General features: G+C 32.6%; 2 protein-coding genes across 2 annotated transcripts; one reads left to right on the plus strand and one right to left on the minus strand.

Annotated features, from left to right (window-relative positions):
• The first annotated feature begins 525 nt into the window (after nt 1–525).
• LOC149486922 (uncharacterized) lies at nt 526–15444 on the plus strand. The gene is made up of 2 exons (XM_089697028.1): nt 526–622; nt 13739–15444. Exon 2 carries the CDS (start codon nt 13742–13744, stop codon nt 15080–15082), a length of 1341 nt encoding a protein of 446 aa, XP_089553154.1. The 5' UTR covers nt 526–622; nt 13739–13741; the 3' UTR covers nt 15083–15444.
• Nucleotides 15445–21520: 6076 nt separating this feature from the next.
• LOC149486923 (uncharacterized) lies at nt 21521–24853 on the minus strand. The gene is made up of 5 exons (XM_089697080.1): nt 24787–24853; nt 24387–24645; nt 24164–24271; nt 22660–23819; nt 21521–22428 (listed from the first exon to the last, which is right to left on the minus strand). Exons 2-5 carry the CDS (start codon nt 24643–24645, stop codon nt 21544–21546), a joined length of 2412 nt encoding a protein of 803 aa, XP_089553206.1. The 5' UTR covers nt 24787–24853; the 3' UTR covers nt 21521–21543.
• Between the last annotated feature and the right edge of the window lie 2744 nt (nt 24854–27597).

Genomic DNA, 27597 nt, shown 5'->3' on the forward strand with positions numbered 1-27597 from the left:
ATTGCACTAAAACATAAAAGAAAATAATATTATACAATATTGAGAAAATTGTGCTTTACCTACGGTTACATCTGAATGTAATCGAACCCTCATTAAATTAATAAAAAATAGCGTGCGTGCCGAGCACACGTGTCAGAAGTGAAACTTCTTTAGCAAGATTCAAAGATACCAAAATCGTCACTTTGCTCCAAGACGCAACGGCATTGCTATGACGGAACCTTGAAATTTTACTCTCAATGCGCCTTAAGAAGTTTCACTTCAAAAATAAAATAATTACGTTGAATGCTAATATTTACTTAATAGTTGTCATACTATTCTTCACCTTTAGGAGAGTCACCACAGATGTTAAAACATTAAAATAATAGACATGCATATTGCATACATATTATCATATCTACACAGGAAAAATAGCTCTATGTCTAGACACAGGGCTATTTTCCTTGGCAAAAGTACCTATATGACCCACATAGGGAAAATGTATCCCAAAAACAGTCTTCAATTATTATCATATAATATTCATAGCCATTTGGTAGTGACTGTCACTTATGTGGTAACGAGCGTGTCGAGAGTGGTGGCCAGTTGCAATATCGTGGTGAAGTGAGGTGGATTGTTCCAAGCAACGGTAGGTTTTATTTGCAAAGAAATATTGTGTTTTGTGTTGTGTTTTGTTTTAAGTTATTTTTGTGCGCCTGCGCATGTTTATATGGATTTGTGTGAAATTTTTAATTTCTAATTTATGTGCTACCAAAAATTATGAAAAATTAGGTCACAAGAAAACAGTCTAAATTACTGCGCATCATTTATTAGGTATCAAAAATTGATTTTTTGTTTTCATTAACAATTCCAGAATGAAATTACAATATTTTTTTACGGTTTAAAAACATTTGTATTGCGAATAATTTTAACATAATCATAATCCTTAATTACAGTAAGCACCTTCACATTTTTGCAAAGAAAACCTTCTCACTTGACTCCATAAGTCAAATAAAATAAATTTGTGCTTGTTAATTAAATCTTTTCTCTGAAATTAAAAGCCATATAAATACCAATTAATCCCCAAAAGATAAAAGACTTCATTATTTCCATTATATTGGTATTAATTGCGCATTGGTGATTAAAAATTAATTATCTCTCTTTTGAAATTAAAATATATCATCTGTGGTTACATTTTATGTACAAAGGGCAACTTGTATATTACCTTAACCTAGAATCTTGAAATTGCTTGAAGCAATAAAGCCGCCCTTTGCATCTAATGTCCTATCTGTGTGTGTGAAATTTGTATTTGTGTTGTATGCAATAAAGATTATAAATAAATAAATAAATAAATAAATAAATCTTGATCAATACATATATATCTGTGGTGTTTGGTATACCTCGTAAGTGCAAAAATGGCCATTTTTTGTTTTCTGGCCATCTATACTGATAAAAACTTCCTCTTTCGTTTGGTCTATGTCACATAAGCCTACTGATAGTAGAAATACCTTAAATAGGTTGTATCAAAATCCATAAGTACAAAAAAATATATTTTAATTTGATACAAATATAATATATATATCACACTAGCTATAAATAACGTAAGGTAGATACCTATACGAGTAATAAATGTTTAGAAAATTATATTAATTGTATGCAAAAACCTTCAAATCACTAATTACCTTTTAATTCCCATTTGCATTTCCCTTAAGCACTATAATAAAAACTATAATTATAAATTTTACAGAAAATACTAAACTTCACGTTAATTATTTGTTGCAGTGTTTCTTACTTAACAACAAAAATTAATTCTTTATGGATATTATACTAGTAGATATTCTTTTAACTGCATAAGTTAAATATTTTGGCATAAGCCATGAGAACGGAAAGCAAAGAAATCTTTCTGCTTAACCCACGCATTTTTACTCTAAATTATTCTTCGAAAAAATATATATAAAAAGGCTCTAACATATCACGAGTATTCAGTTTAATTATAACAGCAGTTTGATATAATGATCAGCATATTACCGTTCTACTGCAGAGGATTAACCAGCCTTATGAAGGTTATGCCTCAACCGCGCTCACAGCGATTTAGTATATTATGGACACTAAATTGTTTAAAAAGTCTGCTAATTATGTAGCGCTCTTTTTTATTGAAAATTATGTTTTTATTCTTTTCACACACCTATTTTTCTTTTCGCTCGAAGGTATAATACGATTATCTGTAAATAAAATCCCATGATTAGTCAAAAGCTATTTTTCGATGCGATGTGTCATATTGACCTTTATTATTAAAAATTATATAAATATAACCAAACTATATAAAGGATACGTGCCTAAACTAATGTAGCTAGAATCTATATTGTACAAAGTTTATTACGACAATGGACAATTATTAGTAAAAAATAAACGTGTCAAATTTACAACCTTTTTTGAAGCAACAATCAAAAGTAGCAAATCACAAATCACTTCGAGTGCCCTCAAAAGATAAACGCGGGTATTTGAAGAAATTCAAATTAAGTCGCTTTATGCCTACCTGTGGGCTAATTGAAATGATTTCAATAACAAAGGCCCTCCATCCTAATTGGCAATTTCGCTTCTAATGTAATTTTAATTTCCCTTAATTATACTTTTCACCTTTGCTCGTGTTTTTTGGCCATTCGATTGTAACATTTTGTTGCCAATTGCGAACCTATTGGTAAAGATGTGGCGTAAAGACGATTCGGACTGAAGGCCTGTCTGACATTTTGTTAAATTAGTGTTTGTTAGTGTGTGTGCTGTAACAGTGTTGTATACATACGAATCAATTATGTATTGCTTATGTAGTAGGTTCGTGTGTAGGTTTTCTGTATTGAATTTCTAATGGAAACTTTGAGGCTTTCAGCCTTGTCTTATTGTAAAAACTCTAACAGGTCACATTAAATTTTATGATTTAATTCTTATCTAAAGACCAGTAACATTTTACCACGTACGCTAAGTGACCTTATGATGAATCTATTCTTACATTAGTTATTTTTAGAAAAAATGTAGAGAGCTTAATTATTGAGTACATAATAAATTATCAAAGAAAAACTGTTCCAGTCTAAAATATTTTAATTTTAAAATAGATCAAACCATTCTGCGATTGAATAAATAAATATTTAATCAATCATGCAAAAAATTTAATATTGCTTATAATCAAAATCGACCAGTAGATCTTAATCTTAATACTATTTTAAAGGCGAAAGTTTGTATGGATGTATGGATGTATGGATGTATGGATGTTTGTTACTCTTTCACGTAAAAACTACTGAACCGATTACAATGAAATTTTGCACACATATAGAGGGTAACTTGGATTAACACATAGGATAGGTTTTATCCCGGAAATCCCACGGGAACGGGATCTATGCGGGTTTTCCTTTGAAAATGCGGGCGAAGCCGCGTGCGGAAGTCTAGTAATTTATAAACAGATAAACCGTAATCTACGCTATATTTTTTGTTCGTTAAACTAGTTTTTATATCTCAACAAAATATAGGTAGGTAGTAGCCACACAAACTTGCCATACTATTAAAATTAAATTTATGGGTCGAAAGTGACAAAGAAAAATTTAAGAAAATTAAAAGCTATTAAACAGGTATTACCTTAATCTTATGAATATCTGAATATATTTCTAAACTCCTAATATAACTTTACCGAATACGTTTAATTTCAATTAAAACTAATTATTATATAAGCAGGCCATTGAAAGGTATACAAAAACATGTGAAAGGTCACTGGCAGGCCTTGGTACATAATACATTGTACAATTAAATAATTAGTATTATTTTTAATTAATACCGGTGTGAACACATAAATGTACTGTTATAAAAATTTCTCGCAAGTAGGTATGTTTAATCTTGTTAATCGAAAGTTCGATCGATACAATGTATTTACTTATTATATTTAAATTTTATCGATATTTTTAGTACATAAAATAAATAAAAGAATCCTTTCGTAAGACATTCAATATTTAAACATTTTAATATTTCTTCATGTTAGCAAATAAAAGCTTTTAGGATAAAATTCAACTTGAAACATTACAATACGCCTTGAATAAATTCTTGATAAGGTTATTTTTTTAATCAGGACCCAAGAAGTGTTCACGTCACGTCACGTCCTGACTCAAAAAAAACGTATAAAACTAGAATAATAAGTTTAAAGCTCTATATAAAATATATCTAAGTATTTAAACCAAAAAACCTTCAACATGTTATATATTAAATGTAGACTCAATATAATTATGTAATATCTACTTCGACAAATTAATTCAAGTCTGACGTAACATGGGTAAAAACAGTAGCGGCACTAAGTATTCAATTAAGATCAACAAAAACAGCAAACGGATATTCATATCATATTCAATCCATTGCTGATCATATACGAATCAATTTTCCATGAACCCATGTATTCCCAGCAATGTACATGGTGAAAAACGATATGTTCAGCTAAAAGCGCGGACAGCCTTTCACTTTCAATACTAACGTATAAATATACATGTTTTTACATCACATTGTCTCTCGGTTTCGTTTTCAATCTGTTTTGTGACAATCGATTGTGATGTGGGTAAATGACCGGTTCGATACGACAATAAACAATGGTCGTATGTAAAAAAATATATCCTTTTCTGGTTATTGTGTCTATGAAGACATTGTTTTAAAGATACTCGTACAAATTATGACGATAGAATATGTCATGTCGGAACTTAACGCCCATATAATATTATGCCTGCCGTCAGAACATAATATCATGAGGAATTATAAATAATTTGTAATTTAGACGTAAAATAAAAGAAATAATGAGTTTGATAAACTGCAAACAACTTCATTATTACTACAATCAATTATCCAAAAACGGTTAAAAGACTTACACGTTTTTGTAAATAACATTAAAATACGTATAAAAATAAACTACCTATGCAATAATATGTAAAAGTAGGTCAAACCAAAATACTCATCTAATCATCAGCTAAGCTACATCCGCCTAAATTACCTGATACCCAAAATCCTACCTTAGATAAATATTAATAATTACCAAGATTTAAAACATTATTAAGATAATAAATATTATTTTATACGCTTTGATTTATCTACGTACAGTACCTAAGGTTAGCAAGGAGTTCTATTAAGTGTTGTTCTGTAATTAAAAAATGATTATTAATTAAATCATTATTTATTAAAATGTATCTATAACCTTTACCAAAATGTACCTACTTATCTGTGCAGGATGCAGATTTTTTCTTAATCTTAGTCACTCTTAATGTTTTGTCGAAATTTTACAGAATATGAATAATCATATAAAATAATGCTACGGTTGCCGATACTAAAATATGTTCAGTAAATTATATGCATGCGTGTGCATATAATATCATAAGGAACTACAGGCTATAAGTAGGAACTCGATGTATAATGGATTTTCCGTTAAACGATAGATGCAATTACGCAAATAGGTACCTGGTACATGCACACAAATACATTGAGGTATACTGGGGTATTTACATACTACTATATTATATCTTTCTATATTATATTTTACTAGTATATTATATCTTTCTGTGTTGTGTGTCTTATCATACAAATTCTATATGCATAAAATCGTGTCTTTTTGAGCAAAGTCGTCCTTCCCTAAAAGGTCAAGACCGATTTTAACTATTTATTTTGCAGCAGCAGCAGTAAAGCAGAAAATACTTATATCATACAGTACTTAGGGCTGATTTTTCAATCCTTGGTTAAAACTTATTCGTCGAATAATGATTGTATGACTGATATGACTGATATACTGACGAATGACGAAGAAATGAAACCATTTTAAAAACGTATTCTAATTGCCCGTATTTGGCAGTTTACGTGACATTTTAATATTATCGTGTAATACTTTATTGGACGGATAAGTTTTAACCAAGCATTGAAAAATCGGCCCTTATATAAATAAATACTTCTTATAATAAATTCTTAGTAACATCGTTTGTCGGTTCATCTCTAAATGTTGCTATAGAATTGTCAAAGAATTCTTTGATTTTGTACTTCCGTAAAAGTGGGAGCTTCTGCATGCATATTGCATAACCTTCGTATGTTTCGCTTTCAGTTGACTATAAACGACCCTTTGTCTTTGGTTAATGATAGTGAAGAGTAAATAGAATTGAAAGAAAGAAAGAAAGAAAAAAGCTTTATTGCCAACAAAAACTACTTACCTTAACTTAAAAAGTACACAGATTAGGCAATCGGAACAGACTCAGCCATGCTGTGGGCTAACACCCGAACAGCGCTGATTTTTAGTGAATAGAATAAACAGACATACTACTTATTACAAATACGTTATTATTATGAACTAGCGGTCCGCCCCGGCTTCGCCCGTGGTACATATTTACGTTTTCTCTACATAAAAACCATCCTCGTACTTCAAGGAATATAATAAAAAAATAATTATCGAAATCGGTTCAGCCGTTCTCGAGTTATGCGCTTACCAACACATGTTGCGATTCATTTTTATATATAAGAAGATAATCACACGCTAATTAGGTCATTAACCTTCGCTTCTCTTGTTTCACAGGTTTATTGCCACTTTTGTTTGTTGCAATTGTTTTATATAATAGTGTAATTAGGCACATTATTTACGCAGAAAATCGGAACAATATGACTGTAAACATTGTCTTTATAAACTGTTTTTTATCATCTATCATCTTATTAACACATAAGTTTGAAATATGGAATGGATATGGAAAACTATCACTACTCCCAAGCATAGGTAAATAAACTACAATCGAATCAATTTTTCATGAACTGTTATTGAATTTAAAACTAAATGCTTTCAATCATATCGTATAAACTCCTGAGACTTCCTGAAGTCTTTGAACTTAGTACAAAACATAGGATATACACATAACAGCAACGTTTTAGAATAAATTTACGACTGGTTTCACAACCTTTTTCACTAGGAAGTCAGGGTCTTTACCCTATCTTTCTTAAATGCTTCAAACTCGATTTAATCTTAGAAATGTATATAATGTAGTTTATACATGAATTAATCTTTTTAACTATTGTTAAAATACCAAGTAATTTTTAAATTATAATATGAGAAGTTATATGTGTGGATTTATGTGATGCGTCTGCGATGTTATATTGTTATATAATAGCAATTTAAAAGATTTTGTACTTTATTTATCCATGTTCATAAGTTTGAAAATACAACAAAATAATACTAAGAAAGTTAGTCACGATCATTGTTATCAGTGATCGTAGATGAACATCAGAAATTTCTTGAAAGTAACGTATAATTTACAATACGGTACGCTAAGTATTTTCAAAACGTATAATTTACTCCAAGAAAACAGACATTTATTAAAATAGAATACGTAGTACAAGAAAACTCAGTAAAGGTCACACGAAACAAGAGAGGCGTAAATTTAACCATCAATTTATCATTACAACTTAAGTAGGTACATAATATAAAACCTTTTTTAAAGAAACCTATCCAGACAATATCAAGTGGGTGAAATAGACGCATTGGTTTTAATCAGATCGATAGATGTAGTAATAAGATAAGATAAGTTTCCACTTGAATTGATCTTCTAGTTCACTTCGAGATTTTTCAACAACCTAGCTCTTCCATACATTATTCATAAACTATAACAAGACTGTATTAAACACAACAAATATGCATAAACGTAAGATTAAAATGTTCTAACCGAGACCACTTCGTACGACACTCAACATATTATTTAATCTCTTTGCAGAACTTTCTCCATTGCGCTTAAAAATGTAATATTGTAAACGACAAACCGCAGAACAAATTTTTAAAATTATAATGTGTGTGTAAAGTTAAGTTTAGTGCAATCTTACGAGAGTATTAAACCAACAGGTGGAGCTTATTATGTAACATTGAAAGGACAAATTGAAGTTTTAATGATATAGTAAAACGTCGAGATTTCGAGGTGGAGTTGTCCTTTCTTTCGTACATTTAAATTCCTGTTTGAGTTCTTAAATCATTTAATCTACTTTAATATTTATAATTTTATAACAATTTAAGAAGTTTCTATTATTATAGAAACTTATATTAAGTAGATGGTAAGAAATTTGGACTATGTTTTATCAGGTACTAGCTGTGCTCCGCGGTTTTACCCGCAGTGCTCCACTCCTGTTGGTCTTAGCGAAATGATTTATAGCCTATAGATTTCCTCGATAAATGGGCTATCTAACACTGAAAGAATTTTTCAAATCAGACTATTAGTTCCCGAGATCAGCGCGTTCAAACAAACAAACTCTTCAGCTTTTAGTATAGATGAATACGGATAATGTATGTTGTATTGATCGTTATCCAACGTCCTAACAGTCAAATTATTTCGTGTAATCAAAATCAATAATTCATAAGGATGTTATAAACATACGATGTGGGAAAACATGATTCGTTATTGAAATATCGCAATAATATTGGTGTCAAAGACTATTGAAATCCAAGTGAGAAAGGCCTTTACATCATCGCGTGATGAATTTTAACAAGATGAGCGTATATTGCGTGAATTTTGTTTGTAAATGACTTATAGCATCTTCACACGATATTTATAAATAATTGCCAAAAGATCAAACATTTCAATTACGTTAGTATTAATTGATATTAATTTTCCGAGTTGTTTCTTGGATGTTGTAGCAATGGCTCTAGCCATCCAAGAAACAACAAGAATTTATTGACAATTTCAAGAAAACATAGAATGTGGCTTTGCAAAATATCGGCTTCTTGAAAAGCTTTTACTATATTTGTCGAATAATTAAGAATTATAAACAAATCCTGGAAAACTAGCATTGAACCGACGAAACAATTTCAAATTTCGTTTAGTATAATTCCCTGACCTTTTTTTTCAATCTCTTGTGTATTTTTTCGTCTATAAATATACAGTAATTTAACTATAGACAATTATGTGCATTCAGTATGTACAATGACGAATTGTAATTAAAATACAATTAACTAACGTTGCTAAATAGAATTGCAAAACAAACGCGCACATGTGTGACCCTATGTCATATTACGTGCTATGTGTATGTGTGTTATATAACATGCATGTATATTCATTAGGATGTCTTGTTTGTCATAGCAAAAGAAACGTTTTAACATTATTACTAATGGGACGCAATACTGTTATATGTCAGTCTTACAATAACAAAGATGTGTAACTCAAGATCTGGATGATGTTTGGAAAACAGTATTTTTTTCAGTGGGAGAGTGATGGCGTAGACATCGAAGTTACCCCCAAATGCACTTAAGAGGGCGTATAAAGCCAGATAATTCTACGATTAAGCCCCGCCCATTACGCGCCATGCCGCGCGCCCTCACAATACCCTCATACACCCGGCTCATCCAACGTACGTAAAGTTCATCGCACGCTAAATTATACACAATATTCTTCGCTCGTTCAACGCGTATTTTCGGTAGTTAGTAGGTATGTTGTCTAAAATAATTGTATAAAACAGTGAAGTTGAAATCATCACAAATTATGTAATATGTCTTTTTATTATTATTTGTTTATAATTATTAATGATAATCTATACATGTTATAAAACAATAAAAAAACTGTCTGTATGTAATATATAAAAAAAAAACAATATTAGGGAAACAGTATAGAGCACGAATCCGTAAAAAAAGTCTGTCGAAATAGCGAGTATAGATACTATTTTTAAATAAACATACGCAGTCGACGACACACATTCCTCCAGAACTTTATTTTGATTAATTTGGTTATAGTCCATTGAATGAGTCCCTCCAAGGGGGGTCTAGAGTGCGTGAGTTAGTAACGTAAGATGTTTCTTCGGAAACATGTCAAGAGTCCCTAGGTAATAAACATACTAAAACCCCGGGCCACTAGGAGGAGCCCCGGAGTGGGGGGAGGGGGGAAATGGGTCCATTTTTTTCATTTTTCGCTTAAATCTCAAAAACGGTACATGTTAGAGAAAAACTTTCAAGGAAAAATTAAAAGGCCATAAAATTATCTACAAGTTGTACCTGAATCATTTTTTCCTATATCCTACCGTTTCTGAGTTATACGCAGTAAAACATGATTTTGGCTCAAACAATTTCAACATCAATCGATCAAAAAATATTTCTTTCTTCCAAAAAACTCAAATGTGCAACTTGTGACCAGTACTGATAGATTGCTCTTAATTAGGTCTATAATTGGTAAAATAAACACATTCCTCCATGGAAGCCTTTAGGAGGAATCGATTGTCAAAATATTATATTAGGGCAGTTTGAGTTACTGAACTTGATCTTTTTATTTTTTTCTTCCAAAAAACTCAAAAGTGCAACTTGTGACCGGTACAGATAGATTGCTCATAATTAGGTCTATCATTGCTAAAAATACCAGATTCCACCACGGAGGCGTTTACGGGGAATTGAATTTTATCAGGGTAGTTACGATACATGAACTTTTTATTTTTTTTCTTCCAAAAAGCTCAAAAGTGCAACTTGTGACCGGTACAGATAGATTGCTCATAATTAGGTCTATCATTGATAAAAATACCAGATTCCACCATGGAGGCGTTTACGGGGAATTGAATTTTATTAGGGTAGTTAGTTAAAAAGTTCATGTATCGTAACTACCCTAATAAAATTCAATACCTCCTAAAGGCCTCCATGGTGGAATCTGGTATTTTTATCAATGATAGACCCAATTATGAGCAATCTATCTGTACCGGTCACAAGTTGCACTTATGAGTTTTTTGGAAGAAAAAAATAAAAAGATCAAGTTCAGTAACTCAAACTACCATAATATAATATTTTGACAATCGATTCCTCCTAAAGGCTTCCATGGAGGAATGTGTTTATTTTACCAATTATAGACCTAATTAAGAGCAATCTATCAGTACCGGTCACAAGTTGCACTTTTGAGTTTTTTGGAAGAAAGAAATATTTTTTGATCGATTGATGTGGAAATTGTTTGAGCCAAAATCATGTTTTACTGCGTATAACTCAGAAACGGTAGGATATAGGAAAAAATGATTCAGGTACAACTTGTAGATAATTTTATGGCCTTTCAACTTTTCTTTGAAAGTTTTTCTCTAACATGTACCGTTTTTGAGATTTAAGCGAAAAATGAAAAAATGGACCCATTTTCCCCCTCCCCCCACTCCGGGGCTCCTCCTAGTGGCCCGGGGTTTTAGTATGTTTATTACCTAGGGACTCTTGACATGTTTCCGAAGAAACATCTTACGTTACTAACTCACGCACTCTAGAACTTTTTATTCAATGGACTATTAGATTGTACGACATTTTTCGACTCAGCAATTATTCTAAAAATAAAAATAAAAATTATCCTTTATAAAATATTACAAAGTTCTTCGAAATTTACGTATTATTTTATCGAGAGCTGGTAACTTTAGCAGGTACCTTTCTGGAGTATTTTTTTCTGCGTGGCAATAGTCAGTAGACACAGGTTGAGAGTGAGGGTCCACATTTTCCAAATTTAAAATTGTTCTGTGAAATTAGTAAATTACTTTCAAACAGGGTCAATTTGATTGATTGCATTTGCAAGGTGACCGTAGGAATTAGGTACCTACATAACTAAGTATAAAAAGTGTCTTTGTAAATTGTAGGTACCCACTATGAATGTAGGTATCTATAAATATCGTCGCATGAATACTCAACTCGCGGAAACGAATTTACAGAATTTACACAAATAATAATATCCAAACTCGCCTGTATAAACTTTCTCAAATGAATCTATAGTTTAGGTGGTCTGTTGCGGTTCTGCATCAGGTGTTTCAGTTTTCAAAATAAATTATTATTTTATATTTCCCGGATAATATAATAGTACCTACACAACAAAATAACTTTCATTCAAATCCGTCCAGTAGTTCCGGAGATTAGCGTGTACAAACAAACAGACAAACACAGACAGTTTTTTTTTATTTACGGGATAAAACTCATCCTATGACCTTTCTCAGGTCTCAAGCTATATCTGCACCAAAATTAGAGCCCAGACATACATACAGACAGACATACAAAAATTCTAAAAACTATATTTATGTATAGATATGTACTACATATTACTATGTAATACAGATTATGAATATATTATATATATACATATACATATGTATATTATAAAAAAATACCTATTCAATGTAAGTACAGTTTTGACTTTCGTACGAATTTGTTATACCTATGTATAGATGTTATGTATGATTATCTAATACAGATTGTAAATATAATATATATATATGTACTATTCACAACCGGTTTACATATTATTTATATTATTATTTACTGGAGCGAACATAGGATCTGCCTATAGTAATAATAATAATATAAATCTTTCTTGACTTGATTGATTGCACCGCGACTGTAAGAATTAGGTACCACTATGAATTTTATTTACCTATCTATAGTTGCTGCTGCTATCGCGTCAATACTCAGCCCGCGGAAATTATTTTACAGAAACTAAACTTTCTCAAATAGGTAAATCAAGACTTATCTTTTTATATTATAATTATTATTTATTAATATTATAACAATACTATTATATTATACATTATATACATTATTACCTTCGACATTTAGTTATCTTTTCAATTTGAATCTTCTTTAGTTCTCGTTTCTTAAGTCTTTTCATTTTGTTGTTTACCATTTTCAACAAATCAATATTCGGCGTAATTATAAAACACGGCGCAGCAATTTTAGCGTGGTCTACTCGTCTCAACGGAGCGATAGCGTCTGATGTATGAAATAGAATTATGTTTTTAGCTCCCGGAACGTGCGATGGAAGATGATTTCTTGCGTAATTAAAAATATAGTAAGCGCCAAAAGTGTTTTATCGTGATTAAACCAAAACTAAAAGTAATTACACAAAATGCTCTGACAAATATCTTGCAAATGTTTTAATATAATTGTTTATGAAAAAAAAATCATAATAAGTATTACCATGTCCAGTAAAAAACGTAAAAGTGTGAAATTTAGAGGTAACTTCGTGAATTTTTTCTATCGAGTCAATTTCAATATTTTATGTTTTTGATCTGACAATATAATCGAAAATATCATCAAGTTTTACATATATTTTATTTTTTATATTTGGTCTTGAATACTACACGTATCAACTAAAAGTTGATTGGTGATTTGACTTTATACGCGCCCTTAAAATAATTTTAGGAATTAGTTTGACCAAATATAACATAAACAAAACTTGTACTCCAAACTATTTCGTGAAAAATTAAAACTTTACAATTCTTTGTTTTCCGCACCAAATAAAAATAACAGAATAAATAGAGTTATTTTATAAATACAATTTAAGAAACCCTCTATTTACAAACGTTCCCATTTGTTTCCAGGGTAGTTAATAAATATAAACCTCTTTCCTTGCAAAATTTTAAGTACGGACTGAGTGCTTGGTAAATAACTACCATAAATGCTACAAGGTTACAACTACATTGTAGTAACCGAAAGGACGGGTCGTTTTAACTGTAGACTTAAATATAAACCCGAAGAGGTTATGACATGTCGAACTATTTCATCACTGCCTCTAAACATAGTATGTGTTATGTGTATACAACAACCTACTTATAAAACAAGTTGAAAAAATAATGTTTAATATTTATTATTTCTTGTATATTTCAAACTACACGATGTTGTACTTGTAGCAAAATATTTTTACGTTACCCAAAAGCAAAAGTTTTCTGAAATTTCACAAACAAAAACAACACAATTTATTAAAATGTTATGTGACTGCGTGTTAACAAAAAATAATATTTTATCCTTTCTTTTCAGATAATGAAGCTGTTCTGGTGCTGTGTTGCAGCTACATTACTAGCAACGATAGTGCATGCTGCAATAGATGTAGAAAAGACAGTGAAACAAGTGCAAAGCATACTTAAATCTAACGACCTACTGCCAAGGTTAAGCAGAGAAGAGATTTTACAACTACTCAATGATATAAGAGAAGAAGACGCAAAGACAAGTACCACCCCTAAAATAAAACAAACAACGATACCTTATAAAAATGAAAACGATAATGAAGTTGATTCTGCTACACGACCTCTAGAATTTAATTTGGTGGAAGAAAATAAAGAGCAATTAGTTTCAGCTACAGCGACGCCGCCTAAAAAAGTGGAGAGCACTACAAAATCAAGCGGACAAACGTTAACTGTAGTTCTACCATATACGCCTAGAGATGGATCGTCTTTACAAGAGTTATATACACGACCACCGCGTGTTGAAGTTGTACAAGAGAAGGTTACTCCGAAACCGGTTAAAACAGCGAAATCCATACAAAATAATTTCAAGAGCAACTTGATAAACGATGCAAATGTTGCTAGAAAGCCCATGATGGACTTTCCCGCAGAGTTACAAGCCTTTCTGGATGCCCACGGATTAAAAGGAAATCCGGAAAAAGATCATTTCCTATTACCATTAGATGGGTTTAAACCTCTCCCTCCTGCTAAAATCATAGATGGTAATGTGCAATTACCTGAAAATATTTTACTAGCATATGATTTAATTTCACCCTCTGATTTGAAAGCATCATCTAGCTCAAAAAATTCTCAAACCAGTTTCTTATTTGAACCTCTTCGACCGGAGTATCCATTTGAATTAGAAACATCAGCATCTGAATCAAAAGAGGAAGTGTTACCATTAGATTTACCAGTCCTCAGAAAGCCAAAATCCGTATCTCAACTTAATTATGAACCCATAGATTACGATTCCGTTAAAGTTATTCCTCTTAACTCTGGGCCAAATCCAATTGATCAAGATAGGGCATCATTGGAAAGTGATCCAAGCAAACGACAGACTAATGCAACTGAAACATCAGAAAGTACAACTGTTGTAGAAAATACAACTGTTGCTTCGGACAGTAAAAGTGATGCGTCCGATTCGGCATCATTAGAAACAGATGCAGGTGCTTCGATTTCAGATCTCGAGGACTCATTTGGGGGTCCCGTACCGGAACAACCAGGAGATTCTGTACTGCCACCACCAAAGAAAAATGGCTTCTATTGGATGCTAGATTGGAATAGCTTCTTGGAAGTCGGTGACGGTGATAGCAAAGTAAACATCCGATTTGAACCAAAACTGGGCGACCCGCAAATGTTTTTGCCTGTCAACGTACCGTGATTGTATAAGAGGGATGAGTAACATTCTAGTCTAATGGGTAAAGGTTTTAAATGTGTATTTAAAACTTTGATAGAGTTTAATAATGTTAATTATTGGTGCAATGTACAGTCGGAATAGATTTGAATTAATAAGATATTTGTATTCAAATAAGAATGTAAATAGAGGATTTGTTGGTGTGATTGGGAGTGAAATGCTTTGATGGAATGTAAGCAAGCCGGTCACGACTGCTCGACCAAAGCGAGTTAATGAAAGTGAATGAAACGAAATCGTCGCATCGCGTGCAGCGATATATCGTCTTAGTGATATACCATTTGTACAGTTTTTATTTACGTACTCAGCGTAATAAATTCTTTATAACTGTATTTGTTTTCATTTGCATCAGACACATTTAAATAATTAGTTTAAATTTAAAACACGAAGGTAATTATTATTTGAATGTATAGTGTATACCTAATTATTAAATTCGTTTAATCTGTAAAAAAATAGAAGTGAAAATTAAAATATTGGTTACAAAACAATTATAACAAAAACAGAATACTATCTTGAACTTGTAAATAAAAACAACAGCTCATTATTACATCAGCTCAATTTCACTATTCAAATCTAAAGATTATTTCACGTAAAGCTAAATGACATAATAGAGTATAGACCAACTGTGTACTAACAAACTTAGATGAATACTCATGAATATTCTATCAATGTCGAATTAACATTTGACCTTTAGTCGTGCTATAATTTTAGGACGTTCATCATCAAATTGCTTTGAAAATTTATATAATTTACATTCAACACTCTACAATTTACAGTTATTATCATAGTATTTTTTACTCAGTCTTAATCCCCTGTGATAATGAATCTTTCATTTTTTTTCTTAAATAAATTGAGTTTTATTATAATTAAACATTGACGTCTAGCACCCACGACTTTGGCCGCATTTGACCTAAAAATTGTTAAAATAACTTTCTCCTAAAATAAGAGCCTAAGTTACTTCTTATAATAGTTTCATTCATCTTACCTTCTTAATGGCGCATTTGAAATAGATATATAGTATAGTATACATAAGCCCTGGTACCCGAGACAGATTTATTTAATACGTCCATAAACACATATAAATCCTATGTTTTGAAATTCTTAAGTCGATAGTAAATTTAATGAAAACTGTATCCTATTTTTAAAATTTTGTGTAAAACTAAACATGTAATGCTTTGGGGTAAAACCTCTTAATTACTTGTTATGAAATAAATAAATAATATAAATTGTAGTTCTAATACGTAAGAGCTAAAAATTACAAAATTAAAATTACGTTTCGTAAACAAATTGCTTGCTTTTATTCTTTTATCCATCAAAGTCATTTGAGTTATTTCCAATTCTGTATCATTAAAGGAAGGGCTCCAAACTTCAAATAGCCATTGCTTACATGCTGTTGTTGTTCGACTTGCAATTTATTCTATGTAAATAATGTTTGTCCAGTATGTCGAACGCTTTGAAAAAGTACTCTATAAATTTCTCACCTTAACGTATCATTTTCATACTAACAATAAAATGCTTATCGATGTTAAAGCCTAAAAACATTTGAGATCTCCAATTCTCGCTTACATGAACCCATATAGTGAATTGCCGTGGACATGCGCCAAACAGCAGCCGAACAAAAAGCGCTGTAACTCTGAACTCGAATAAAGTATGGAATTAGATCGGTTCACATTGATAAAGCCAACTAAATCACCTACTGGTCTAATTTTATATCTCGGGTTAGCACCTGGCATGCAGCCAGGGTCAACTGTGACCTATATCGGGGTAGCTTGAGCGTGAACCCTGCCCCCGTACCATGATGTCTTAAAGCAGTATTATTTCCAGTGTGGAAAAATGACAGCGCGATATAGGTCGTATAGCGCCATCACTTTCCCACACTGGAAATAATACTGCTATGAGACATTATGGTAACGACCCTGGTGACGCAAAGGTTCTACCGTCATTTCGATACGTTAGCGCTCAAATGTAGTGCCCGGCTTTTGGACTTAAGAAAATAAAGCGCAGTCATATTTACTGGCTCGAATAAAGCTGTCGCCAGAATGAGTATGATAGATTTCACTGCATGGCCTAATAATATTATATACAATGCGGATGGTTTACGAGTACTACGCAGTAAAGCGTATAGAAAACCTTAGTTAATTTTGGAAATGTACAGAATTAAAGAAATGTTCTGTTATTGGTATCGTCTAGATAAATTGCTTTTACAAATTTTGTACCTGCACTGATAGTATGTTTTAATAGCCACTCATAATTAAATAGGTAATTCTGTTGATAATAAAACAAGATATTGGGAGAGAGTATACAATAATAAGTCTTGCGAACTACACAATATTGTGTTATTATATATATTACTAGCGGTCCGCCCCGGTTTCGCCCGTGGTACATATGAAAAATAGATGTTGGCCGATTCTCAGACTTACCCGATATGCACAGAAAATTTCATGAGAATCGGTCCACCCGTTTCGGAGGAGTATGCAGACTAACATTGTGACACAAGAATTTTATATATAAGATTAGTATAGTAATGTTGTCGTACATAAAAATGCTGAAGTATACGATACTAACCTATTAAAATTAAATTAAAATTTTCCCTTCGCAAAGTAGTAGTAGAGTTTCAGAAAGATTATAAATAACATACTGTACCATATCCATTCATGCTGTCAGCCTACTGATATCGTAATGTTTGTTGAATCAACGTCGAACGAAAACCATTTAAAATTTTACACACATCCTAATAAATATAATGTACGACGCATCCGACGTATTGCGTATACTTATCGTAAAATTTTACTTTGACTAAGCACATAATTACCTTTTAACGTCTTCCGCAAAACCTCAACAAGCCAAACATTTAAATATTACACATCTAAATTCCAAAGTATGAAACAAAGTTTGAATTAAAGGGCAAACTTTTGCAATGAAAAAAGTAGCTGAAAAGTGGAGCAAAGTTGTAGCTCCTTCATTAATCAAAGGAGCACTTAACTTGATGCACGTCATCTCGTTGCTAATATTATTTTGGATAACGACTAATAAAAAATTTAGGAACAGAAGTTTGTAGGATTTCAATATAGTTTTCGTATCTACCAAACATAATATTTGTAACTACATTCCGTAAATAAAAATAATTTGAATTTGAAAATTTGAATTTGAATTTGAAATCGTTCTGGTATGAACCAGCTTTTTAAATCATCATATTAACGGTGCAATAACTGGACTAATATCTGACTCGTTAGATCGAGTAATTAGCAAATTTGACTACATAAAGTTATTGTACATACATAATGTTATTTATTTATCGTTTCTAACTATGAAAATGAATATGCAATGTCATCGTGTATATCGCTCTGATGTCTTTTACCCAATCAGAGACCACTATTTATTATTTAACTAGCGGTCCGCCTCGGCTTCGCCTCGTATTTACGTTTTCTCTACATAAGAACCATCCTCGTACTTCAAGGAATATAATAAAAAAAAAATTATCGAAATCGTTCACGCATGATTCCGTGAGCAAGGAAAACGGGTTTCATTTTTATATTACATATTTGTATATAGATTAATCGAGTAGACAGTCTCAGTCACAGGGGATGATATTTTGATACTCGGTTGAATTTTTCGATACTGATTTGTTCATCATTCTTTTTCAACACTAGCTGTGGCCCGGGGTTTTACCCTATTACTACATTAGTCTTAGCGTGACAATATAATATAATAGCCTCACTCGATAAATGGGCTATATACCTACTAGACTACAAGCCCGCATAGGACAAAAATATGGGTCAAATGAACCACCAGGGGACATATCTTGAACGATAGCAGAGCAAAAAATAATAAGATTCATCACTATGCCGTCACTTGTAAGCTGTCCAACTGAGTGCAGATGAGAATTGAAAAGTACAGGTAGACTCGGTAAATTTTGGTCATATATTTTTGTACGGCATTCTTAACCATCGATAGATCCATTAAAAATAATAAGAAACCGCTCAGTGCCGTACAAAAATGTTGGTCCACCAAGTCGGAATTTTAATTTAATTTCCGAGAGTTACCGGGGGTAAATTTGGTCATTTGACCATGTACGGCATCTGTGTCATACTATTGCTATACTGCTTTTAATCCATTATTCCGCAACGCCGTACAAAAATCATGGGGACAAGGGGAAAAAATCGAGAGTTGTAATCCCCTCTCTTTCCCCACTCCAGGGGGTCATTTGACACAACACGAAATAAATTTATTTTTAAAGTATTTTATGCATAGATAATATTTTTTCATGTGCCGTACATTTTCGTTGGTTCAAAGGGGAAAAATCTGAAAAAGAAAAAAATCCATATAACGAAATGTTTGCTTTATATTTTTATAATAAAATATAAATATACATTAATATTAAGAAGCTCGAGGTGGTTAATTATCACCTTGGAAAGTCGGAGTCAGGTGGAATGGACTCCGTTAAATTGATGAACTAATAAAAAAGCTATGAACGAAAAGATGTGAATTATATGCAATCAGTCCATGAATACAGGTAAAGTCACAAGCAAATGCTAGTAATATATACATATTCAAAATGTACAAGTAAAGCGCTTTCAAATGATACCAAACACTGCATATTTATCTTAACTTTATTTTTTTACTCTGTATGTTTTGTCCGCTAGAGGGCGCCACATTAGATTTTGTGAAACCCCATATAGCCTTTAGCTAGCTGGTCGTTGGTTATCCAGTGAACAATTCAGACGCCTCTAATGATATGTCATTTGTCGAATTCTGATAAGTAGTTTAGAAGTTACGAGGGAATAGATGAACATACATACATGACCTGTAAACAACCATAACCCTCCTTTTGCTTTGCCGTAGTTGGGTAAAAATATGTTAATGCCGTACTGTATCAAATGGCCATAAAGCACTCTTAAAATTGTAGCTTTCGTCGCTTTCATCAGCCTAAAAGATGTGGTCTGCACAAAAATGTACGGCATCGTTTTTTCCTAATTTATCTATGTTAATACTATTTAAAACAACGGATAAAGTGTAGAAAACTATTATATTTCATTAATCTACGATGTTTAAACTTTAACAAAATTTCTGGTTTTGCATTTCTCTATAACTTTTTTTAGAACGGTTTCTTTTGAACGGCAATACTATACAACAATTGAATTTTACAATATCATGTTAAAAAAAAAGTTCCCGTACAGGGTCAAATGACCTTACAGCTCTTTATATCAAGAATTCGATGAAATTAAGATGATTATTGGTATACATTTAAAAGAACAATTATTTTTTGACGGCATTGCTTTTAATAGTACTTTTGAGTGCTAGATAATGTTTTGGAACCGAAGCCGTACTTAGTCAAATGACCCCCTGGAGTGGGGAAAGAGAGGGGATTGCATCTCTCGATTTTTTCCCCTTGTCCCCGTGATTTTTGTACGGCGTTGCGGAATAATGGATTAAAAGCAGTATAGCAATAGTATGACACAGATGCCGTACATGGTCAAATGACCAAATTTACCCCCGGTAACTCTCGGAAATTAAATAAAAATTCCGACTTGGTGGACCACCATTTTTGTACGGCACTGAGCGGTTTCTTATTATTTTTAATGGATCTATCGATGGTTAAGAATGCCGTACAAAAATATATGACCAAAATTTACCGAGTCTACCTGTACTTTTCAATTCTCATCTGCACTCAGTTGGACAGCTTACAAGTGACGGCATAGTGATGAATCTTATTATTTTTTGCTCTGCTATCGTTCTAGATATGTCCCCTGGTGGTTCATTTGACCCATATTTTTGTCCTATGCGGGCTTGTAGTCTATACGCTATGAAGACATTTTTCAAAACGGACTAGTAGACCCTGCGTTCGAAATAACAAACAAATCACTTCTTGAACGCTAATGCAAAATGATTTTATTGTCTATGTTTTTTAAAAAAATATGTTAACATATGAATATAAATTAATAAAGAACAGAAATTAAAAAGGATTGGCGTGAAAGGATGTGGGTTCGAGTCCCGCCTCGCGATCGATTTTTTTTCGCCAAAATAACAAAAACTACAAAATTGATGTCGCTTAAGAATTTTGTATATGTACAGAGGCTATTATTAATTTACTGCAACAAATTATTCTTTTTCACACGGCTTGTGAATCATTGCACTAAGTTTCCGATTTCTCTGATAATGTGTGTTGTATACCAAAGTGACGGCAAAAATAAACGAGTCATTTTTTGAGAATTTATTTAAAATATTGTAGAGTTTACATTATTTATTGAGGTGAACCTAATATAAAAGTAATGTAAGACTTATATCCTAATGAGTTCTAAAATTCTTTGGTAGAAATAAATCCTTATAGAAAATCAATTTAATATATATATATATATATATATATATATATATATATATATATATATATATATATATATATATAAATCATATGACCAACAGATCGTAAACAGTTAGCGTTCAACCACGATACCGTGATGGATCCGAATTTTACAAATCCTTTCGTCTATAGAACTAAGAATAGGACCCAGGTCCATATTCCAACCATGTTGGAGTCCGTAGTCTAAAACGTAATTTAGCAGTACCCCACACGCATGGTCATCTAATTCTGGCCTTGCATCAGATTCAACAGGAGCCTGCGCTTTTTCAGTCATTGTCGAACAAACACTCAATGCCTTTCTGCTGAATACTGCTGATAATAATCGTCGAGCTAATGATTTGCAGTCTTTTGATACACGCTGACAGTATAAGAGTTCTCCGTAACTAATAAAAACACCACTTTGTGGCAAAAGTTCTACAAGTCCTGGTAAATTTGTTCTATACTGCAATGTCCATCTTGTGTCATGACGATCATATTCCGGTGGTAGAACGAAATGCCACGACTTGTGTTTATTTTCCGGTGGTTTGTTAGCATCGTCGTGACTATGTTGATCTTGACTTCTCGAACTTGTGCTTGCTGTTGCTTCAGTTCGTATTTCTTCAGGAGACTTTCGGACTTCTGATCTCAAGTTAATCGGAAGAGTTTCATTGTCGGTTGAATTTTGTATTGAGTTAAATAGTTCAACTGCACTCAGTAACTTTTTATATGTTTGAGCAGTCTCGAGGATGGAACTGCGTAAGTTGTTGTACATATCAGTAGTATTACGCAAAACAGAGCCCATTTGACTGAAGAGAATTGCAAAGTTGTCTAACATTTGCTGCTCTAATTTCAATCTGACATGAGTAGTAGGGTTAATTGAAGTTGTGTTTTGAGGAGCTGTTGGACTGTCTGCAGATCTACTTGCAAAAGAAATACAAGTGCTGTCTTTTGTTCTCTCCATAGGTGCTCTATCGGTAGACTCGTGACCTTCATCTGAAAGTGAATCGGAATCCGAAGTTTCAGCATAATGTGCCAAAGTTTCTACCGTGCACTCGTCTTTTTGAAGCGTAAGGTCTGTGGCCATTGAATGTTTATCGCTTGCGATATTTTATTGGATCGAAGTTAAGGATCTCTTGCTTTGTTCAGTATGTTGATCATTCAGTATTGTTTGCGGGTGCTGTTCATTTCTAAGGTTTTGTTTGCTCGCAGCTGATAACGTTTGTCGAATTGATTTCAGTAAATTCGGTACAACAGATGGCCGCAGTTTTTTTGGGAGCCCTTGAAGAGCAGGCATTTTTCTTGCGTTGTTCGCAACGCCGGCTCCTATTTTCTGTATATGCAGTTGCTGTTGTGAGTCTTGCTGATTTGGCTGTGACAGTCTCGGTTGTGAAATTTGTCCTGGAGATGGAATGTATGTTGAGCTTAGAAGGTTTTGTGATTCCAATGGAGAATTATTTGCACTTTCCACATTTATTTTCAGTAAATGCCCACTTTCTGGAGTGTCAGTTGTGATCTCGACAACTGTGCAATTCTCAGATGATCGTAATGATTGCACTGATGAAGATCCGGTTTGTTCCGTCAAATTCGACGGGTTCTGTGGCGCTTTTTCGATTTTTCTTTTAATATTGCTAAAACGTACATTCTTATTGGTCGCATTTTGTGTCTGCGTCAAATCCTCTGTCCGGAATAGGTTATCGCGTAGTTGGTCAGGCATTTCGAGTAACTTTACTACCGTATGAGTGGTAGTTTGTGTGTTATTTGAGACGTCACTAGTATAGGCTAGAGATTGGACATTTTCTATCATAGGATTGAAGTTCAATAACAAACTTCTGTTCTCTAAAGAAGGATCTTGATTATTATACTGATTCGATTTAGAGGTCCGCTCGGTTGAAGTTGAAGGTTTCGCAACTAGCATTGATGCATCCGCTGTTTTGCTAGGAAGATGACAGTGGCTAGCGCTATTATTTTCATTGGATGATTCAATACCTCGTGAGTTATCAATTTCGATAACCTCTGTAGGCTCGTCGTCAAGGTCTATTACAGGTATTAGTGGCTCCTTGTTTTGCGCAGTACGCGGAGTTTGAATTCTTTGTTTAGTTATCGAATTCATGTTGGAAGCAACAGCAGCTGTTCGTGTCTGAGCGAGTTTCCTTGATTGGTTGTATTGAATGCCGGTCGGTTGTTCTGACTCCGTATAAGCGTCAGTAACAGATGCGCTAGATGACTGAGCATCTTTATTCAGTTTTAAATGTTTCGCATCAAGTTGTTTGTACAATTCTGGTAGACCTGGTCGCTTGATTGATATCCTTGGTAGAGGTTTCCGTAGCATCGTTCGGGAATTCGTATTCGACGAAGATGCTGGTTGCATATCTATAAATAAATAAAATATAATCCTTTAAAATCTAGTAATATCAAACATGTAATAATCGATAAGAAATGTATTCAACAAAATAAAATCGTTCACACCAATAAAATATATTTGACTAGCTGTGCCCCGCGGTTTTACTCGCAGTGCTTCGCTCGTATTCCTCTTAGCGTGATGATATATAGTCTATAGCCTTCCTCGATAAATGGGCTATCTAACACCGAAATAATTTTTCAAATCGGACCAGTAGTTCCCGAGATTAGCACGTTCAAATAAACAAACTCTTCAGCTTAATAATATTAGTATAGATTAATATTAGTATAGATTAATGAATCAATTTAATTATTACCAGGAATTCTTCTTGTTTCTCTTACTACTAAATTATCTGCATTTCTTTCTATGAAAGGTCGTTGATTACTTCTTGACGCTATCCATTGTTCTGCAATTTCGTATGTATCTGAAATTGAAATATTTTCTACCGTAATTAATATAGTTTGAGAATTAAATCTCTTTAAAATTTATTCGGTGATACAATACACAATGAACTGACAAATGTAATAGTTCCAACTTACTTGACTGATATTTGATGACAGCCATATAAAATCTCCAAGTATCACAATATCTCTCTTTTCTCTTAACACGCTCTTTTATAAGGGCAGGATTTTTCTCTTTGGGGTAGGCAACTACAGCCCTATCGTTCTCCGTTCCACGTACTATTTTTTCTATCCAGGTGTTTGGTACGCAGACGTAATCATCAATACCTTCAAAAGGTAATTCCAGGAATTGAACAACATAGAATTTGAACTTATCATCATTACGTGAACGTCGCATCTGAAAAAATACAAAATGTTTCCGTAAATAACAAGTCGAACAATATTATCAGCATCAATTCACGCTGTTAATTCCTTAGTCACTAAGAAAATTCACCGTCACTGAATCACTAATATATTTTTAACTTCATATTTTCCTAACCTTTTAATGTGAATAAAAAATTGTAACAGCGAAATGTTATCATTCCAACCGAATGTGCGTGAAGGTCGAGCGACGCTACTCTGACTAAAGCTCATCAACTATTCGATTAATTTATTCCCGTAGTTGTATGACGTGGCCAAATGGTGGAGGAAAGACCTTGGCTGATTGCGTCAACATGTCAGACTATTCTTAAAAACTGTAAACGTTATCAGCACGTGCCGGTTTTGCGAATTAGCAAAGGTTGTTGTTTATATTATTCGATGATAATTGTTTTATTTTAATGCATAAATTAAATTTGTTTATATTCATTAGGATTAATTTTGTATCAATTTTTTTCGTGTTTTTTTTTAAAACGTTTAAATTCTGTAAAGGTAATTTGATGTAACTTAAAGAAATAAAAATTAAAATCTATAAAAAATATAATTAAGGTCAATAATCTTCTGTTTTAGTTAATAATCTAACAAAAACACTACTATTTCCTGCTCCGGTCTGTAAAATAAGGATACGCGTTGGTTGCACGCGTAAAAATATTATTTATTAACCGATGGACATCGTTTTACCTAATAGTATAATTTCTTACTTTTCTAGAGTTTGTTATCCCAATTCATCAATAAGGAAAAAATAAGTAAATAGCAGTTAGTTCTATTCAGTAGATACAATTATTGATGATGCACACCTAGTTACTTCGTCACAGATAGATAATAGGAACAAATCAGGATGATTTTTAGTAGCTGCTGGAAATTGATTATGAAAAATGGATATTATGACAATTCTTAATATATAGAAATCTCGTGTCACAATGTTTGTCCTCAATGGACTTAGGATAGTTTAAACATGTAGGTACCATGGGCGAAGCCGGGGCGGACCGCTAGTATATTGTATTTATTGAAGTATTTAATTATTCATTATTGTACTTATAAAAGAGAAAAAAAAACATACCTACAGATTTGTTGAAAATTTTAAACACATTTTTTTCTAAATTTTTCATACCAAGTTTATGTTTCTTGGAACAAGTTTTGATAAACATATCATGAAAAAAAAATAAGTATTTCAATAACAGTTCTAATAATTATAAAAATTATCGCTGTCCCCACATGACCTTGTATTTTGCGATTAGCTTTTATCAAACTGAAAAATACTTTATTTATTATGGAAAAGACATTTTTGGTCAATTTTTTGATTAAGTTTAAATCGTAAATTAAGAAGTTCGTAGCTAGGGATTAAAATTTAAACTATTTGTTATTATGTATCATCTTATATATATCAACTCAATCAATCAAAAAACATATCAATCAATTTGTAAGCGTGAGCATAAATAAGAATAATTTGGAAAATCCAAAAGTGCACGCCTCATAATTTTTTTTTAATAAATATTTATTAATTATTATTTTTGTTTATTTAATAACAATTAAACCACATCGAATCAGACCCTGAAAAATGAAAGGGTTCTATTCCTGAGCATACTCAAGCGTAAGAGAAAAAAAAAGACTCGATTAGTAAAGTATTTCGGTCGCTATCGTGTTAACAAGAAAAAGGATCCGCACATACAGACACACGGACGTCCAAGACAGAACTTTTTTAAACTGTTTTTTAACTAGTTTAAATAACAAAAATGACATCAAAAATATCATGAACGTTAAAAATAGTGTTTTTTCTTAATATGTGTGTGTATGTATTATCTTACAAGTGCAATGTATGATACATAAAGACATTTTAAGTTTGAAAAATCAGATGTTTTGCGCGAAGTGACAGTAGTACCCACCTCAACGCTTCGCTTATGAGGCGTGCAATAAGAGGACTATAATTCTGATTTAATATTTTAATTTTATACATTCTGCTTATCAGTTTTGTGGATCTCTCTCACTCTCTCTTTAGCCTTTCTCCGTCCACTGTTGGACTCTCCTAAGGCACGCCATTTGGCTCGGTCTTCAGCTTTTCGCCGCCATTCTGTACCAGCAAGATGTCACCGAAAGATTGTTATTTATTATACTTTCTTATTTCTTTACTTTAGAACTCTAGTCAGTCATTATTTTCTATATTTAAGCAGCTTATGTATAAATTAATTGCTATGCTTTAAAATGTTTTCTATTAATATATAAATCTAAAGAGTTTGTTGCGTTTGTACGCGTTAATTTCAGGAATTACTGGCCCGATTTCAAATCCAAATTCTTTCATCGTTGTCTATGTACGTGATCCTTGAGTCCTATATTTGTATTACTGCCGATTATTATAGGGCCAGGGCCTCAATTAAATCTTCATTTTTATATACCTCAGTATCGAGCTAGATCAATGCTCCCGCTGAATTATCACCACATTTTATCACGCAATAGTCTGTATGACCCGTGAAATAAGCCGGCTTATTTTGCACAGTGAAGAGTGCGAGTTGATTTATGACGTCACGGTTTATTTACGCGCCTGTGGTCTGTCGTCACGGTTGTTGACAACTGGCAATTGTTAAAATTGAACAATCAAAGAACGCAGTCTAATTAAGCAAGCTTTCAACTTGTACCCAAGTTCAAAAGCTTGCTCTATATTTTTATATTCACATTATAAGACTTGGTGTAATTTGTAATAATGTGTTTAAGTATTTATCATAATATTATCTTGTCCATAATATTCAGAGACTATTTCGATAAAGTATATTAGTATTATCCTATCGCCGTGCTTTGAACGGGCCGAGCGGGCGTTCCGTGACCCCGCGCGCGTTTTATTATTTTATGATAAATAAATTTGCGATTAGTAACATGATGTTCTAATGCTAAATAACAATATTGTTTAACGTCAAAGCACGAGCCGGCGAGTTATTAAATA

The sequence above is a fragment of the Colias philodice genome, chromosome 7, assembly GCF_061535455.1.
Source record: "Colias philodice isolate Cphi_HAF_F1 chromosome 7, ilColPhil1 Martin Lab GWU primary, whole genome shotgun sequence".
Classification (NCBI taxonomy): domain Eukaryota; kingdom Metazoa; phylum Arthropoda; class Insecta; order Lepidoptera; family Pieridae; genus Colias; species Colias philodice.